The sequence below is a fragment of the Armigeres subalbatus genome, chromosome 2 (assembly GCF_024139115.2).
Source record: "Armigeres subalbatus isolate Guangzhou_Male chromosome 2, GZ_Asu_2, whole genome shotgun sequence".
Lineage (NCBI taxonomy): Eukaryota > Metazoa > Arthropoda > Insecta > Diptera > Culicidae > Armigeres > Armigeres subalbatus.
In genome coordinates, this window is record NC_085140.1 from 417,017,165 (window position 1) to 417,035,574 (window position 18,410).

The following is an 18,410-nucleotide window of genomic DNA, read 5'->3' on the forward strand; positions in this document are numbered from 1 at the left end:
TTCCCCAGGCTTATGCAATAGCGTCAACTGCTGCCTTTTCCAACGATCTGGGAACGTTGTTGGAGGCAGCTTCTATACATATGTGGAGAGGCAATAATCGCGTGCTTAAGGACCAGGTCAGGAATACAATACAGACCTGGTGCCTTGAGTTTTCTTGAGTTTTGTGTGGCAGGCACAATAGAAACACTATACCTAGGGTGTCGAGAATGATTCCCACCTGAAAACATCCTGGACCGGGCCGAGATTAGAAAATTCTTAAGAAACGACGGCGTCACTAGCGGCATTGGTATATAACATCATGGATCTCCGAGACTTCTATAAAAAGTGAATTTGGAGTGTTTGTTTGTTGTACGAGGAAGGCAAAAATGTTAGGTTTGGGCCAAGAATGGGTTTGAGGTAAAAAGGTGGTGATTTGAGGTGATTTACGTTATACATATTTGAATTGTTTAGACTTCGCATCAGATGTAAATAATTTTCTTGATGACACCCTAAAGAACGTTGAACCGATTTTTTTTTTGAAAATTGTTAAAAAAAAATTGCACTTTGCATTTCATGCATCTTCATACGTTGCCATCTCTACAGTTTTTCACTCCGCCGGTCTCTGGTTATAGGGTTGCTAGTTTCTAATACCTACATTGTCAGTTATTGGGATCACTCAGTCTTCCATTCTCTGTCACGTGATAACCTATTTTCCATTCTGTAATTTTTGTCGAGATCCAATCTACGGTCTTTAAATGGTAACGATTCACTTATTGAGAGCTTGTAAAACTCAAGAAGAAGAAGAAGAAACATAAGAAGAAGAAGATATTGTCATAAATTATATTGATCTATTAGATACTCACATATGTCCTTTTCCTATTCATTTCCAGATCAAGCTAAAGAAAATCCTCGGCCTGACGGTGTGCAGCAATGCCGGCCTGGACGTGTCGTCGACGAGTGGCGTTTTGGCCTATCCAGCAGGGTAAGTTTGATATCATTACTCAAACAGAAATCCACATTCATTAATCACCACGAAGCATTGTTTGGCCGCACACGCCCAGTGAAACCACAATTCAATTCCATCACGATTCTCCTAAAACGTTTATCTGCTTGCAATGATCTTGCTGGAGAGTGCGAGTGGGGGCTAGTCATACATCACACGATGCACTTTGAAAGTTGAAAGCCATTTCAGCAAAAATCGGACATCACAGCAGAGCAGCTCGGCCAACTCTGCTCGGTTGAAGGTGATGAGTGCATGTTCGAAATTTGCTCGCGTTTCACGTCCGATGGTGACGGCATGGCGTCGGCTTGGCTGTTGAAGTGCGTGCGAACTTGTTTCGCTCTATTTTCCTTCACTGAACATTGGCGCACCTTGGGAAAGTATGCAAATCATATCCTTTGTAAAGGTGCATCGACAATGCGACGTGCCGTGGGTAATAATCGACACAAATCTGTCTTTTGGTATTTTACCTACAGATAATTACGTGTTTGCATGAGACCGCACCAAGTCGGTCGACGCTGTTGACGGTCGATGGCACGGAACAACCATATGTAAATCAACGATTGTTGTCGAACGCATGAAATAAGTTCACCATGAGAGGTCCCCCTCGTGCTTGAGCTTTGGATGCCCTCTCCAAAACTCTATTGTTAATGGGATGATTCGAGAATTGCATGGTTAATTTTGAGTCTTTTCAGACAATAACTACCCTGTAGGGGGCTGAGTAGGTTGTCGTTTTAAAGCATTCAGTACTTCGGTTGCCCGAGTTTGGCCACAAGCGAAGATCAAAATCGACTCGATTCGTGATGGCCAATTTTACACCAATCCTATAGACGGTCTCGTTCAATGGTAGGTCAACACATCTGTTCGATGTGCAGTGCATACCGGCACACGAGTCGACACGGTGATGCGGAGTAAATTTCCCTTTCAATTTCGATTGGTCACGAATCGATTAGATAATTCCACAACAGCTGGAGTTTGTCATGTTTCAATTGGTATGAACATGAATTGAACTAAACCATGTTTAGAAGATAATTTTGTCTCAAGGACCGTCCTAGTGCCATTTTATGTATTCTTGGAAGATAAACGGACATCATGGGTATGTATTTTGCACCAATGACCGGCGGTAGACTTCTGATCTAATGAACCTCCCTCGCAGTTACCTTTGTTGGCTTCTTGGCCGTCGTCATCATTACGCATTTACTTGTAGGATGAATCCCTATATGGAGTGACATGGTTCTTCCATCTCTTTAAGATTCAGACTTTGATTCGAAACGCATCAAATCCTAATGTATTTTTAAATTATTGTTTATCTTTAAAATTAAAGTAATAAATTACGGTATTCAATTGCTTTTGGAGACTTTCGTTTACACCATCAATCTTGGGGTTGTCTGTATATTGATTTCCTGTTTCAATCATATTCAGAACAAAGACTTATTCTGCAAGATCTCACACCACACAACAGTTTGTAAGAGAACAATGTGTTAAGCGTATTTTAGGATAGTTTTACGAAACATTCTACTACTGAGTTTCATACTTTTGATTTTTTTAATTATCATTCGAAAGAGCCTGTGCAATGGTTCTGTGTATTCTGCTGGGTTCACAGCCGTACATCTCAAGCTGCGAGCTGCGCAGTCTACATGATCTACAACGTATTTTCTGTTAGTTCACGTTGCAACATGCATAGCATTAAAATTTTTCTCTTTACTTTATTGTAAGTTGATGACCACACGGTGATTCTTCAACGCCTGTTGCCTTCTTCATGGCACTATATCTCCCACTGAACATTACCACCTCGCAGCTAAGTGTCCATTAAGCACGATCACAATTATGATTTGGGAGGTTCTAAATCAGGTTTCCGTTTTTGCATATCATAAAGCTAACACAATGATACTCGTGACCAGGGACGTCGATCAAATTTTCAGCCCAAAAATGTCCAGGACTTGTGAGAGAATCGATAAGTTTAAATCGAAAACTGAAAGCTGGCTGTTCCTAGCCGTGAAATAAGTCTTTGGAAAATAATGATTTTAATACTTTGCTACATTAATTTTCATAAACTTCTCTGGAGGAATTGTTTTCCTAAACTATCATCGATATAATGTATAGAGTGGGACCATTAGCACTATTTTCGTCCGCAACGTTAATAACTCGACTGCGTTCCAACCAAATGGCTTGATTGTTTGTACATCACTAGATATCGACAGAAACTATTCATGTACTGAAAAAAACAAGTAATTCGGTTGTATTGCGCTCGAGTAATGAACGTTACTGACGGAAATATAGGAGGTTCTGCCCAAATGGTTCTCTACCCTATGTCTGATGAAATCAGTATTTCTCATATGGCACACTGAACGTACCGATCTCACACGACGAATTGTTTTCCCGGTTGCACACCATAGTTCCACCCGCACACGTCATCTACGCAAATGGTCAATAGTTCAACTAACAAAACAAGCAATCATCATCCTCCGGCAAAGTAAACAACCGTGCGATAAAATTTTATGTAAATTCAACGGTATTGTTTACTTTTTTCATCTAGAATGTCATTTCTGTTTTGCGTGACTGCGTATCTACTCAAAGTTCGCTCAACAGACCTATCGGTGGACGTGTGGGATGAAGAGGTTACATAATCACGTTACTTGAATTGGCTTCGGCATGCGATGACGGTGACGATGGAGGCGATTACGATGATGATGCGACGATGGTTGCGCGTCTTAATAGTGTGCTATGCATCTTGAGCTTCTTTGTGAGGTGTGGTCGACCCTGAAATTTGTAAACCATTGTGATCGTTTGGGTGTGACTTTTATTGTACGCTTTGCCAACAACTTAAGCAGGTGCAAATATTGAAAATTAAAGGGCCGATATTTGTCAGTGGTAACACAGGTGAATGAAAAAATGAATACATAAACGAAAATATAATCTGATGAAAAGAAATTCGAAGGTCATGTGAAACCTAATTATGATAAAGAATAATGAAGCTTCATTGTATATCTGTTAGAATCTGCTATTGCACCGTAATAAAATTCTCAATAAAAAGTAGGAAACATTCAACCCTCCAATATTCAATAAGTTGATAATCGCTATTGATTCTAGAAGCTAACTGCACCAAAAAATTGTTAGTTAGAAGATAGGGTGGGTCTATAAATCACCGCTAACTGAAAAACTGGGTATTTTTATCTTCATACTACCTCAAATCTTGAATTGCAGAATCAATTCTCATCAACTTTCTTACGTTTCTGGTGTGTCTCCACAAACAGCACTTCAGCGGCCAGAGTACCCGGCGTCTACTCATACAACCTCTGAAGGAAATCTGCAACCTGGGGGGGCGAACCCAGGTAGTGTGGGGATGGGATCATCACTCCCGACCCATTGCACTATGATCCAGGATACAGATTTACGCGGAAAGATGCATTTTACGCCAAAACTATATTTTTTAGAAAAAAAGTTCTATAAAATTGTTCGAAAAAGTAAAGCCATCATATATTTTTTTTTTATTTCTCGGAATACATACATGTCATGTTTTACAAAGTTGTAGCGCAGCTTATTCCAATAAATTTTGCTAAAAAAGCTTTTTATGTGGCTCTTAAGTTGTTAAGTTTTACCTAATTGGATTAGGGTGTACCTCAGAAAAACAGTATTTTTGATCTACTTTTTATGTTTTAAATTTCTCGAAAATGTCGTCTTCGGGTAACTTTTAGAGCTCAAAAACTTGCAAGTTTTGAGCAATTCATATTCTTTATTATGTCGAAAAATTGGAGATAGTTTTACCATTTTTACTAAAATCATGTTTTTTCAAGAAAATTTATATAACTTGACAAAGGAAGAAGATACAGACGATAGTCTTATAGCAAAATACGCGTCAGAAGGTGACATTCATGAAAAATGAAAAACAAAAAATCTACAGCTTTAACACTTTTTATGTTTTATCATTATCACCGTCTTACTAGATTAATGAGAAATGGTGCATTTCGGCCTAAGTATACCTATAAGAAAAAAAAATTGTTCTACAAAGTTGTTCTGGATACTTGGGCCCTTATTATAGAGTTATTGAAAAATAGGGTGGGCCATTTTATAAAAACGTGATATTTTTTATATTTTGCGGAATATTGACATAAAATGTTCTACAAAATTGTAGCGCAGCCTTCTCCAATCAACTTTGCTATATAATTTTTATGTAGCACTTAAGCTCACTTGTTTAGAGCAATTTTACTTACCAGGATTAGGGTGTCCCTCAAAAAACAATATTGATGATCAGCTCATTTCATTTTTTATTTTTCACGAGTGTCACCTTCTGAAGACTTTTGGTGCTTTTCAAAACGCGTGTTTTGCTATAATATTATCGTCTGTATCTTCTTCCGTTGTCGAGTTATATAAATTTACTTGAAAAAACATGACTTCAGTAAAATTGGTAAAACTTGAGATTAAAAAATAACATATCTCCAATTTTTTGACATAATAAAGAATATTGATTGCTCTTTCAAATGCCGTGTGAACATATTTTTTTGGTCTGCCCTAACCGAAGATATCAACTTATGAAAAAAAAAAATTTTGACGGAAAAACGATTATAACTTTTGATCGGAAAACGACTTTTTCGAGAAATCTAAAACAAAAAAAGTAGACCAAAAATACTGTTTTTTTAGGTACACCCTGATCCAATTAGGTAGAATTGCTCTAAATCAGCCAACTTAAGAGCTACAGAAATACTTTTTTAGCAAAATTTATTGGAATAAGCTGCGCTACAACTTTGTAGAACATAACATGTTAGTATTCCGAGAAATAAAAAAAAATCCTATTTTTTTATATGATGGGCCACCCTATTTTTTTATAGCACCATAATGATGGCCTTACTATTTCTAACAATTTTGTGTAACAACAGTTTTTTTTTTCAAATATAGTTTTGGCGTAAAATGCATCTTTCTGCATAAAACTGTATCCTGGACCATAGTGCATTGAAATCAACTCCTTTTTCATCAGTCACATCCCCCGGCCCGCAATTAGGCAATACATTAAGGAGTAACTATTGAGCAACACGCTCCCACAAGACCTACACGATGTGTACGTATGTGAATCAACTCTCCGATTCCTCCGCATACACCACTTGTGCACTTGAAACGCACATCTGAGCCACGAAGCTACCAAGGGGTGGACAGGTACCTTGTAGGAGGTACTCCCAAGTAGGCAGCTCACATCCCTGCTAGTCTGCCACTCGTCCTGAACTGGGTGGAAGTACTGGTCTATCAAGCCGGAGGCGACCCGGTTAAAGCCTAGATCATTTAGAAATGGGGCTCTTCATTTGAGAGATAGTGGCTTTCCTAGTGCAGTGGTCGGATATGCAAGTTTTTCAAAGCGTCATTATTAGTATAATTCTTTTCGGTCTATTTTTTCACAGTTTGAAACTAACGTGGTTTCAAAATATTCACCATGCAATACTTGACGCACAGTATGCACAATGGGATCATCCTGAAAATAGACGATCGGAAATGTTTTGACCCTCTAAACGGCATTTTTTATAAATTTCAAAGGTCAATTTACTTGAACACCCGAGCAAAAAAAAAATTTCCGGGAAATTTTTTTCAGAGGTTTGATGTTTTCAGCAAAGTTTTATTTATTTATTTATTATCAGACTAAGGCCGGAGTGGCCTGTGCTGCACATAAAAGTCTTCTCCATTCAGCTCGGTCCATGGCTGCACTTCGCCAACCACGCAGTCTGCGGAAGGTCCGCAAATCGTCCTCCACCTGATCGATCCACCTTGCCCGCTGTGCACCTCGCCTTCTTGTTCCCGTCGGATCGTTGTCGAGAACCATTTTCACCGGATTACTGTCCGACATTCTGGCTACGTGCCCGGCCCACCGCAGTCTTCCGATTTTCGCGGTGTGAATGATGGATGGTTCTCCCAACAGCTGATGCAACTCGTGGTTCATTCGCCTCCTCCACGTACCGTCCACCATCTGCACCCCACCATAGATGGTACGCAACACTTTCCTTTCGAAAACTCCCAGTGCGCGTTGGTCCTCCACGAGCATCGTCCAGGTCTCGTGTCCGTAGAGAACTACCGGTCTTATAAGCGTTTTGTAGATAGTCAGTTTGGTACGGCGGCGAACTCTATTCGATTCTTACGGAGTCCAAAGTACGTGCGATTTCCAGTCACTATGCGCCTCTGAATTTCTCTGCTGGTGTCGTTTTTGGCGGTCACCAGTTAGCCCAAGTACACGAATAATTCAACCACCTCGATTTCGTCACCACCGATAGAAACTCGTGGTAGGTGGCTTACATTGACCTATCTTGAGCCTCTTCCTATCATGTACTTCGTCTTCGACGTGTTGATAACTAGTCCAATCCGTTTAGCTTCGCTTTTCAGTCTGATTTAGGCTTCCTCCATCCTCTCAAAGTTACGTGCCATGATATCAATGTCGTCGGCGAAACCAAATAACTGGACGGACTTGTGAAAATCGTACCCCTCGTGTCAATCCCTGCCCTTCGTATTACTCCCTCCAAAGCGATGTTGAATAGCAGACACGAAAGATCATCACCTTGCCGTAACCCTCTACGCGTTTCGAAGGGACTCGAGAATGCCCCTGAAACTCGAACTACGCACATCACCCGATCCGTCGTCGCCTTGATCAACCGTATCAGTTTATCCAGAAATCCGTTTTCTTGCATTAGCTGCCATAGCTGGTCCCGATCGATTGTATGAAATACGGCTTTGAAGTCGATGAAAAGATGATGTGTGGGCACGTTATATTCGAGGCATTTCTCCAATACCTGACGTATGACGAACACCTGGTCCGTGGTAGAGTGTTCACCCATGTTCTGTGAAATGAAGCAATTTAAAGAGACTCCAGCAATATACAATGAGGATATGTGATGATATAATGATTATTAGGTCAAATAGGTGCTATTTTATTAAATGTTTAATTTTTCATTTGGCACTTCTTCCAAACTTTTGGCCGATGCATACTATGCACTTGAGTAAACATTTTGATTTTTAAAAATAAAACAAATTTTTTCCGCCAAAAAATCATCAATGCCCCTCAAAGATGATTGAAATTGGGTTCCATTTCACTTTTTATTCCGAAATTTTGTGGGCTCAATTTCGAAAAAAATCAAGATATTTTTACAACTTGAATACAAGAAAAATGTGTATCTTAATGTAATATTTTAGTACACAAAAATTGAAAATGGTTAGTTCAAAATACCTATGATGCAAGATCTACTCATATTGTTTGTTAGTATCGAGCTAACAATACCCGAAATCGGATGTAAGACGGCGAAAATACGACCAAAAGCTTTTGCCTATATTTTTCGAGGATGAACCCAAACTTTTGGCCGGGAGTGTAAATGATTTTCTCACAGATTTCACTTTAGAGTAGAAAATTCGGAGTTTGGTGCGTTGACTAATCTGACTGGATCTCCATATATTTCGTTAACTCGCAAAATAAGCCCTAGCCTTCTGGATCCGTGCTGCTATGTTGATCTTGGTTCCGCTAACTGACTGCCAAGATATTGAAAGTTTTGGACCTTCTCCACTGCTCCACTGCAATATCATCAGCCAAATCGAATGTATCCGATTTTGGATAACTTTGCATAGAACTTTGAGAACAATACACAGCAACATGATGTCCCGTCAATTGTCGCACACAGTCGGGTCCCCTTTTTTGAGACTTTCACTAAGACGCCCTACATCCAGTCGGCCGGAACAGTCGCAGATATTGCAAAATAACTCTACTGAAATGTGATAGAACTAAACAGCTTTTTTGGATTTTATACTTCGGATGGATGCTCCTTCAAGCTCCTGCAATGATGGAACTTCGGAGTTGATGCGGGTAATGTGTCGCACCCTTCGGTGGCTCATGCCGAGATGTTGATGGTTGATCGGGCGTCACTACTTGGGTGGGTGGGTCGGTGAGTAACTGACCTGTCGCAACTTTCATCTGCAGGTTTCTTCCCTTCGCTGACCAGGGAATCCACCCACGCTCGCTTGTCCCGTCTGCAGAAGATTTAACTTCCTTCTCTAGAGCCGAATTCCGTAGACGGGACTCAGGTTGTTTCGTTTGTTTCGATAAAGGCATTCCTGATGGCCGTTCACTACTCTTCTACGCTACCACCTTCCGGAACATCGGCTGCCTAGTCCTCCCGCCGCTGAATCCGAGCAATGGGTGATCGGATCTTGCCAATAAAAAGGTGATGGTCAGACGCAATGTCAGCTTTTTAATAGGTGTTTTAGTAGATCTGTAGTAGCTTGTGGAAGTAATGAATGAAAACACATCAGATCAATGGACAAGTAAGGATGTTAGGCAATGCGTCATTCAATATTTGGTTGATCGGGTAGATCAAATATTACGAATTCCAGGACGTTGTGGAGTACCAAAAATGTTTCCAAAAGCTTCTAGAAGGCAAATGGAAGTAATATCAATTCAATAAATCTGCTGGAATGTTTAGCGGTATGCGGATTCATCATTCAGAACTTGGTTGATCGGGGTACCTTCCTCATTATCCAATTCCGTGGTACTTATGAGGGTGTCGCTAAGTCGGTGGCCTCTCGTTAGGTAAGTACCACATCAACTCTTCCTTCCTCTCCCTAGTTACGGTGAAGATGGGCGTGGCCAGAAGTAGTAATCCTCATGCTTTTGTTATTTTTGTTTAAGACTGGAATCAAGGATTACTCCCCTTCTTGATTTCTAATAGCATTGTAGATAAGGATCACAAAAGTAAAACATGAGTATCACTAGTGTCCAATCTACAAATTACACCGTAACAATGCTAATGCTAATGCGGAATGTCGTTCCTTATTCTGGATCGACTTTTCGCTTTTCACTGTCATAAATATACAAGTCTTGAGCACATTTGTGACATATTTTCATCGATGAACACAAATTGAGGTAAAAGTTATAACAAAACAGCGGAAAAAATTGAAAACAGTTTGTTAAAATAAGTGAAACATATTAAATCAATCAGTGGGTAATATTTCGAAGTGGGAAAAATGTAGAGGCATTCCACGGGGGCATGTCAGTCGATCCTGAGCGACCATTTCGAAAATATTTGAAACTCTGCACAGTTTTTCAATTTCATCTAAATCGTCATTTTTCGATATCAAATCTTCATATTGAGTCACGACTAACTTTTCAAAAGGGTGTATGTGAAAATGGTTCAAAAATATTTAAAAAGCTGCACAGCAAAAACGGAATGTTCGATTGTTATGATTTTTTCAGCAAAGTTAGACAACTAAATGGTGATTCTTAAGAAAATGTGCACAGTAAAAAATTTTTTTTGCCTTTAAAATATCATTTTGTCACAAAACTCAAATATCTCAAAACCCTATCTTTTTTCGAACGTAATTTTTAAGGAAAACGGTCCATTATATTAGCTATCTACCATAAAAATTTGGTGATGGTAAACTAATAAACAAAAAAGTTATGACATTTCAAACACAGAGAAACAGACGTCTCACTCAACATATGTTCCATCGTACACCTTTTTAACGGTTTATTTAACTTTTTGTAGGTGGTCAATCGGCCACCGATGGCGCTTTCATCGATTTTGCTTGTGTTTGACGTTTGCACACTATCGCCATCTGGTTGCCGCTTGGCCACTCACCGGGATTTTAGCATTGGGCGACAAAGTTTTCGTGACCATGATTTTGATTGCATTTTGTTCTAAGTGAGACGTCTGTTTCTCTGTGTTTCAAACATTTCACAATTTTCACATTTAGTAAAAAAAAATTTTTTTCTGTGTAAGTTATTTCGAGAATTGCAATTCTCGAAATAACTTACACAGAAAAAAAAATTTTTTCGGAACCGATTTCTTTTTCAATCAACAGGAAAAATACAAAATTAGTCTCGCGGGAAAATTTCATGTTGTGCCGACAACATCCAAATCGTTGCAAACGCCACATTAGTGAATAAATTGCTGTAGCAATCTTCCGATGACAGCCTATGCTCGGACCGGCACTAATGCTATGATTCCGCTACCGATTCCAAACAATTATGCTTTGTTATATGAAGAAAGTTCGTCTAATATAAACATTCTCAATCACTAAAATCATATAACTCCGAATTACGCTAGAAAATTTCACCGAAGAATTTTCCAGTTCCTAACGGTTGCACTTTAGGAAAATTATGTCAACTTAACTTTCCTCCCAAATATAATGATGGTCCTGAAAAGAACCGATTAATTGTCACTTATGTGCCTTATCAGCAGCCACTGGGCTGCGCGACCGCCATCCGATGATTCGGCTCAACGAACGCCGTCGATTGCCAGATCCGCCGAAGATGGGACACGGATGAAAATGATATGCTGCTGCTTCCACGACCGCCACCACCACCAACCGAAAAAATTTCATCCGCACCACCCGCTGTGACAGCCGTTGTCACTGGGACCGCTTCTTGACGCCCTGGTCCGCTCGCCGTGACATCCAGAATGAAAATGACGCGAGCACGCGAAACACAGGGCTTTTTATACACAGGGAAAACGAAGCAGTGGATCAAAAGGCCCGTACCTTACTGCAATCTGATGTCCGTGTTGGGGATTTATGAACGGAATTGAATTTTTCCCCCGGTTTGGAAAGTAACAACATTTTCAATAGTTTAACGTTGATAATCAATAGTATCAATAGAATTGGCAAATTGCTGGAGAGTTTCTGAATCGATTGATAAGCAAATGTCGAAAATCCATCGAAAGATGAAGAATTTCGTGACGGTCTCGAATTTGGAAATTTCGGTTTTACACCCTGTATCTGAGTCTTCCCCTTAGACGTAGTTTACGTCAAAACTTGATAGAAGGCCCGGAGACCCATAGTGTTATATACCGATCGACTCAGCTCGACAAACTGAGGTGACGTCTGTTTTTTTGTGTATGCAAATTGCAATTCTCGAAATAACTTACACAGAAAAAAATTTTTTTTTACTAAATGTGAAAATTGTGAAATGTTTGAAATGTCATAACTTTTTTGTTTATTAGTTTACCATCACCAAATTTTATGGTAGATAGCTAATATAATGGACCGTTTTCCTAAAAAATTACGTTCGAAAAAAGATAGGGTTTTGAGATATTTGAGTTTTGTGACAAAAATGATATTTTAAAGGCAAAAAAATTTTTTTACTGTGCACATTTTCTTAAGAATCACCATTTAGTTGTCTAACTTTGCTGAAAAATCATAACAATCGAACATTCCGTTTTTGCTGTGCAGCTTTTTAAATATTTTTGAACCATTTTCACATACACCCTTTTGAAAAGTTAGTCGTGACTCAATATGAAGATTTGATATCGAAAAATGACGATTTAGATGAAATTGAAAAACTGTGCAAAGTTTCAACTCAATAGAAAATCATGAATTAAAAATTTTCTTAAATTTTGATGCTGTTGCTTGGAATCGCTCTGTAGTGTTAATAGTTTTGTAATATTTAGGTACGTAAAAAATCTTAACTTTTTACGTTTTAGTCTTTTTAAAACATGTTTAGTAAACTTTAATTTCCTCTGTCACTCTAAGCCCACTTGCCGTTTTTCATACAAAATGGTCAACTTTGGAGAACTAGATCTCGATTGCCTATGAACCAATGTTGGTTAAAATTTGACCAGAGCTCAGATATAACTTGAATTTTACCACACCTAAGTTTCGACCATATGTAAAAAAATATCGCGGTAATACCAAAACGATTTTTTTTTTCGAATTGATTTTATAATATTTTGAAAACTACAACTCTTAGTGTTCAAGTATATTCCGCAAACTTTTTTGTATTGCCAAAATACGCGTTTTTGTTGAATAAGTCATCAGTTTACAACCTATAGAATTCAAGTTATTTAAAAAAAATTTGAAAGAAAGAAAGGAAGGAAAGAAAGACATAAAGTTAAGAATTCAAAAATATGTGATCTGAATCGTTCAAAATGCTTCATTGGGGAAAAACATATTATCAAACGTTATTGTCTGCTGTCCTAGAGTCCTACTGAATACATCTTATTTTTGTAGTTACTGTCAATTTCGTTTGGAATCCAAAGTTGAATTAATTGTTTTCCGTTTCTTTTTTCAATCTCCAGATGTACCGTGGTCCTGTTCAACCCGAAAAAGCTCACGCAGTCCTTCCTGCTCAACACGGCCAAGAAGGCCATCACAGCGGTGGCATACTCGCAGTGCGGGCGCTACCTGGCCACCGGAGAATGTGGCCACAATCCGTCCATTAAGGTGTGGGAGCTGGATGTCAACGGGAATGCCAATTACGAGAACGGAGCCGCCGGCAGTATAGTGGCGGAATTCTCCGGCCACAAGTACGCCGTTAGTTGTGTTGCTTTTTCACCCACCGGGAAGTATCTTGTTTCGGTGGGCTCACAGCACGACAACATTGTAAATGTGTTCGATTGGAAGGCCAATCTGAAAATTGCCTCCAATAAGGTTACCGCCAAGGTCGTCGCTGTGAGCTTTAGCGAGGATGGGAATTATTTCGTAACGGTAGGCAATAGGCATGTGAAGTACTGGTATTTGGAGGGCAGCCGGAAGTACAAGGAACCGATTCCGTTGATGGGCCGGAGTGCGATATTGGGAGAGCTGCGCAACAATGACTTCTGCGCGGTGGCCTGTGGCAAAGGAGAAATGTCCGACAGCACGTATGCGATCACCAGGAATGGACACCTGGTAGAGTTCAATTCTAGGAGATTGCTGGACAAGTGGGTCATGTGTAGGACCAATGCAGCAAATTGTTTAGTCACTAGTACAAAGTATATTCTAGTGGGATGCGCCGAGGCCATTATCAGGTAAGTACCATGATTGTATTCTTCCATGTGGTGAATTCAACGATGGGATGTTTCACAGAGTGTTCAACGCAGAAACCCTGGAATACATCACAACCCTACCGCGCACGCATTTCCTCGGTGTGGATGTGGCGCAGGGTCTTCATATCAATCACATGATGTCGGTTCCACAAAATGCCAAATATCCGGACACGATAGCGATCGTGTACGACGAAAATCGCTGCAAGGTGACGAGCGTCTACAACGATCATAGCTTATACATTTGGGATTTGCGGGATATCCGAAGGGTTGGTAAGAGCAATTCTTTCCTGTATCATTCGGCGTGTATCTGGGGGGTGGAAACTGTGCCATTTAGCTATCTGAAACACACCGTCTCGGATACGCTGCCATCGGATAGCTTCCTGACGTGTTCTTCGGATGACACCATTCGGGTTTGGGACATCGAAAACGGCGAAGGTACTGAACTTTACAGGAGGAACATCTACAGCAAAGAGTTGATGAAGGTAATATACATCGACGAGGAACTCAACCACATCAAGGATATTGACAATCCGATCCACAATACGGAGAAAAGTTCCAGTTACGACGGTAGGAATGGAGTCAGATGCATCAAAGTCAATCCGGATAACAGTCAGCTGGCTACTGGTGATAGGAGTGGTAACATTAGGATCTACAACCTTAGTAATCTCAAACTGATCACAACGATCGAAGCGCACGATTCGGAAGTTTTGTGCGTGGAATACACCAACGAAAAAATCGAGCGCAAACTGCTGGCCAGTGCAAGTCGAGATAGGTTAATTCACATTTTTGACTGCGAAGCAGGTTACAGGATTCTGCAGACACTAGACGACCACTCGAGTAGTATTACCTCAGTACGGTTTATCGGTTCGGGCAAGCAGTTCCAGATGGTGTCCTGTGGTGCCGACAAATCCATCATCTTCCGTAATTTCCAGAACAATGTCTTTCTAAGGGGCAACAATTGCGCCGGCAAAAATACGCTTTACGATATGGAGGTAGATAGTAATTATAAGCACATTTTGACAGCGTGCCAAGATCGGAACATCCGAGTCTACAGCACACAAAACGCCAAACACACCAAGACCTTCAAGGGGTCCCATTCGGACGAAGGAAGTTTAATAAAGGTTAGTTTGGACCTTAGTGGTATTTACATTGCCACTTCCTGCACGGACAAAACACTAAGCGTGTACGACTATTATTCAAATGAATGCATGGCTCGAATGTATGGTCACAGCGAATTGGTTACTGGATTGAAGTTTACAAACGATTGTAAGCACCTGATTTCCGCCAGCGGAGATGGTTGTGTTTTTGTTTGGCAGGTTCCACATGACATGATTGTAACAATGCAAGCTCGGCTTTCTCAACAAGCGCTTCGATCTGGTCACCAGCCAATTCCGCGACCTCTATCCAATCCGTTCACTGACGCTATTCTAGATCACCCTGCGCCTCACACGGAACAGTTTGGATCACCACCAAACAATCTATTTATAGAAGACGCTCCTGTTACGCCAGGTTATCGATTCTCCGACGTGGGACAGCTGCCACAATGGGCCAAGCGAAAACCCACAGAGGATCAATCAAATTCTCCCGTTCTTGGTAGCAGCCCTAGCCAAAGTCAGACGTTTGGTGGTCCTCCAAAACCTCGTGGTCGATGGGGTCAAAAGGGACAATTTGATGAAGCACTTGACTTACGAAATATAGTCGATAGTCCTTTAAATACCACTTACGGCAGTGAAAAGGCTGCTCTCCACCATGCAAACAATAACACCCCCACTTCAGGCTACAACAGTGGCAGCTCCAAAGATGTTTACAGTAATGCGTATCTCAGCGAGGACAGTTCGATCGATAGTGGACGAGAAAATCGACGAGATATTGCCTTTCTGCAGCATAAGAAAATATCCGAGACAAAGGCGCTAAATTCGCTAAATTCGGAATCAAATACGGAGCATGACGGAGACGTAGAGGACATATCGGATGGAGAGCGAACCAGTTCCGAGCATGGAATGGTGTATTACCCAACGGTGGCCCCTTCGACGCCAACGTGAGTCCTCAAATACATGTTTGAAAGAATGTTTCCCATCTAAATTTGATTTCATTTGCAGAGATTTCAAAATCAACGAAATCGACGTCAATGAGCTACGGAAGTCAATCCGGCGGCAGAAACTAGAGAAGCAAGGGTTGAGTATCGCTGCTCAGCTGCAGATGCAAAATGCAGCCTCCACTGGGACTGGTACGGGAACTTCGGAGGACGAAGACGAAGGATCAACTCCAAGTGGTGACAATGCTGACCGATCGTTGGCATCCACCTTGGGTGGCAGTTCCGAAAGTATACCGCAGCAAACGTCTTCAACGTTCCTGCAGGCCGCACTCGACGGACCGGCCAGTCTTTCGGATAAAGAACGAGGTAATATATTACTTTTGTGACAAAGGACAATTTCCCAAATAAACATTTTTCCCTCCAATCAGTTCATAGCCGAAAGAGCATCAGCGCGATGCACAACAACGATGCCAAAATCACGACTAGCATTTCCAAATCGTACGCCAACAACAAGAAGGAAGAACTGATGAAAGTAATTAATGAGGCCAAAGCAAAGCTGGAAAATGTAAGTACCAATCCAACTGTTTTACTTTTCGGTCCGTAAATTTTCGGAACATTGCCAAGAAACTTTATTGAATCGGAAAATAAGCGAATGATTACGCGTTCTCTTCCTTCGTAAAATAGCTTCATTCCAGTTAAGCAGTTTTTCATTGTATGTTTTTTTAAAGTTCCATTCAACAACTCATCAATCCTCTTTCCTTCCTTTCCATTTGCGTTCTATTTTAGGAAATTCATATTCATAGTAATCGTGACGCTAGTTACTCATTAAACCTAGTTCGTCCTAAGGTGAGAAACTATTGTTGTTATCGACGAACTTTATGCATATGTACTAGCTCTCTGTGCTCCTTCCATCGCTGACCCCAACGATATGAACTCACGTGCACTAATATTTACTTAATCTTCCACAATAACATCACCCATCAATGTGCTTTTCAACTGCGCTGCTTATGAATTTGTTATCCGTCTCGTTTACCTAAATGTATTTATCTTCGTATTTAAGACGTTACTCAAAGCTGTCCCCGTTTGTGTTGACTTCACTTGTATATACAATTCAACACATTAATTTTTTTTCTTGTTTTCTTGAAATCTTCACATCGTCGCTAATTGCAAACCATATTGTGATCTCTCTGCATGGTACAGCGTGGTCCTACAGGCTGACGAAAAAATACATTTCTAATCATTACTTACTTACTTGATACTTGATGGGCTACAGCTCTTCGACGAACCTACGCCGAATGGAGTATCCTTCTCCACTGGACTCGATCCTGGGCCAATCGCTTTCAGTCGCAGTCGCCCTGAATATTGAGCGTCCTCAGGTCCTCTTCAACTGCAAAAAGCCATCGTGTACGCGGCCTTTAACAAAGGCTGCGGCCTCTTCCGAGTTCTTTACTAAATATTATCTTCGCTTGACGTTCTTCCGGCATACGAAGAACGTATCCAGCCCACCGTAGTCTGCCGTGTTGTATAAGCTTAATAATATCCAGCTCTTTATACGAGCTATATCAAGTGGTATAGAGTCACAGGTCTATTTGCACTGCACTGAAATTTCATTCGGTCAAAGTTTGAATCAATTGCCAACTGAATACAGAAGCAGAATTATGAAAAGAGTTGTGTGGCGTACTTGTAGCCCTTCACTGGCGGAGTCTAACTGGGGCACGATAAGGTACGTGACCCAATAAATTGAATATTTCCCTGGAATTTATGTAGGGTATATCCATGTATGAGATGCAGATTAATCAAACCTTCATGTGCCGATCACGTTCTAATCGATGGTAAATTCTTCTCCGACATCACGAACGTACGCACTTACCGCAGTGCTAATATTGAATCCGATCACTACCTCGTATGTCTGCGCTCAAAACTCTCGACGGTGTACAACACGCGTCGGAGTCGGACTAAACATTGAGCGGCTACAAGACGGTAGACTAGCCCAAGACTACATGCAGCAGCTGGAAGTGGCACTCCCAACCAGAGCTGTAAATATTCGATTATTTTTTATGAAGCCCATCGGCCTTCTTTGTCACTTCACTTCTAAACATATTCATATTCGGCTCTGCACCGTCAATTTTCAGAATGAATATTGGTCAGTGAGTATTTATTTGAATATCACAAATTATTAAATAATCGTAAAACTGAACACATGTTTTATGATTTGAATAAATACACGCGTAGATCTAATCCCGACGCTCAATTCAGGGGCATTTTTTAGCGTCAAATGTCAATATAATCAAGGCTAATTTTGTTTTTTTCGCGCGCAGTTTCCATACTCAGTGGTAATCAATTGACTGAATTTATGAAGAAGTAAACTGAGTAAGTCATTCTATGTTTTTAATAATCAAAACACGAATGTCAAAAGTCGGAGTGAATGTGCTTCATGAAAGTGAAAATTTTATGCTCTGCTCCCAACGGAAGAGCAGCTTGGCGCAGCATCTCTTGAAGATGGCTGGAGAGATATTCGATCCATCATAGGAAACACCGCAACCGCTGCATCAGGCACGGTGGCTCCGGATCAGAGAAACGACTGGTATGACGGTGAATGTGAGCAGTTAGTTGTGGAGAAGAATGCATCATGGGCGAG

At 40.6% G+C, this 18,410-nt stretch overlaps 1 protein-coding gene across 1 annotated transcript in view; it reads left to right on the forward strand.

Moving 5' to 3' along the window:
* LOC134213413 (uncharacterized) overlaps window positions 1-18,410 on the forward strand; it is a 391,718-nt gene that overhangs the window by 341,025 nt on the left and 32,283 nt on the right. Inside the window, exons 3-8 of the mRNA XM_062692452.1 lie at window positions 870-961; window positions 13,009-13,719; window positions 13,778-15,775; window positions 15,837-16,138; window positions 16,201-16,337; window positions 16,559-16,618. Coding sequence (XP_062548436.1) covers window positions 870-961; window positions 13,009-13,719; window positions 13,778-15,775; window positions 15,837-16,138; window positions 16,201-16,337; window positions 16,559-16,618 — 3,300 coding nt within the window. The remainder of the gene's footprint in view (window positions 1-869; window positions 962-13,008; window positions 13,720-13,777; window positions 15,776-15,836; window positions 16,139-16,200; window positions 16,338-16,558; window positions 16,619-18,410) is intronic.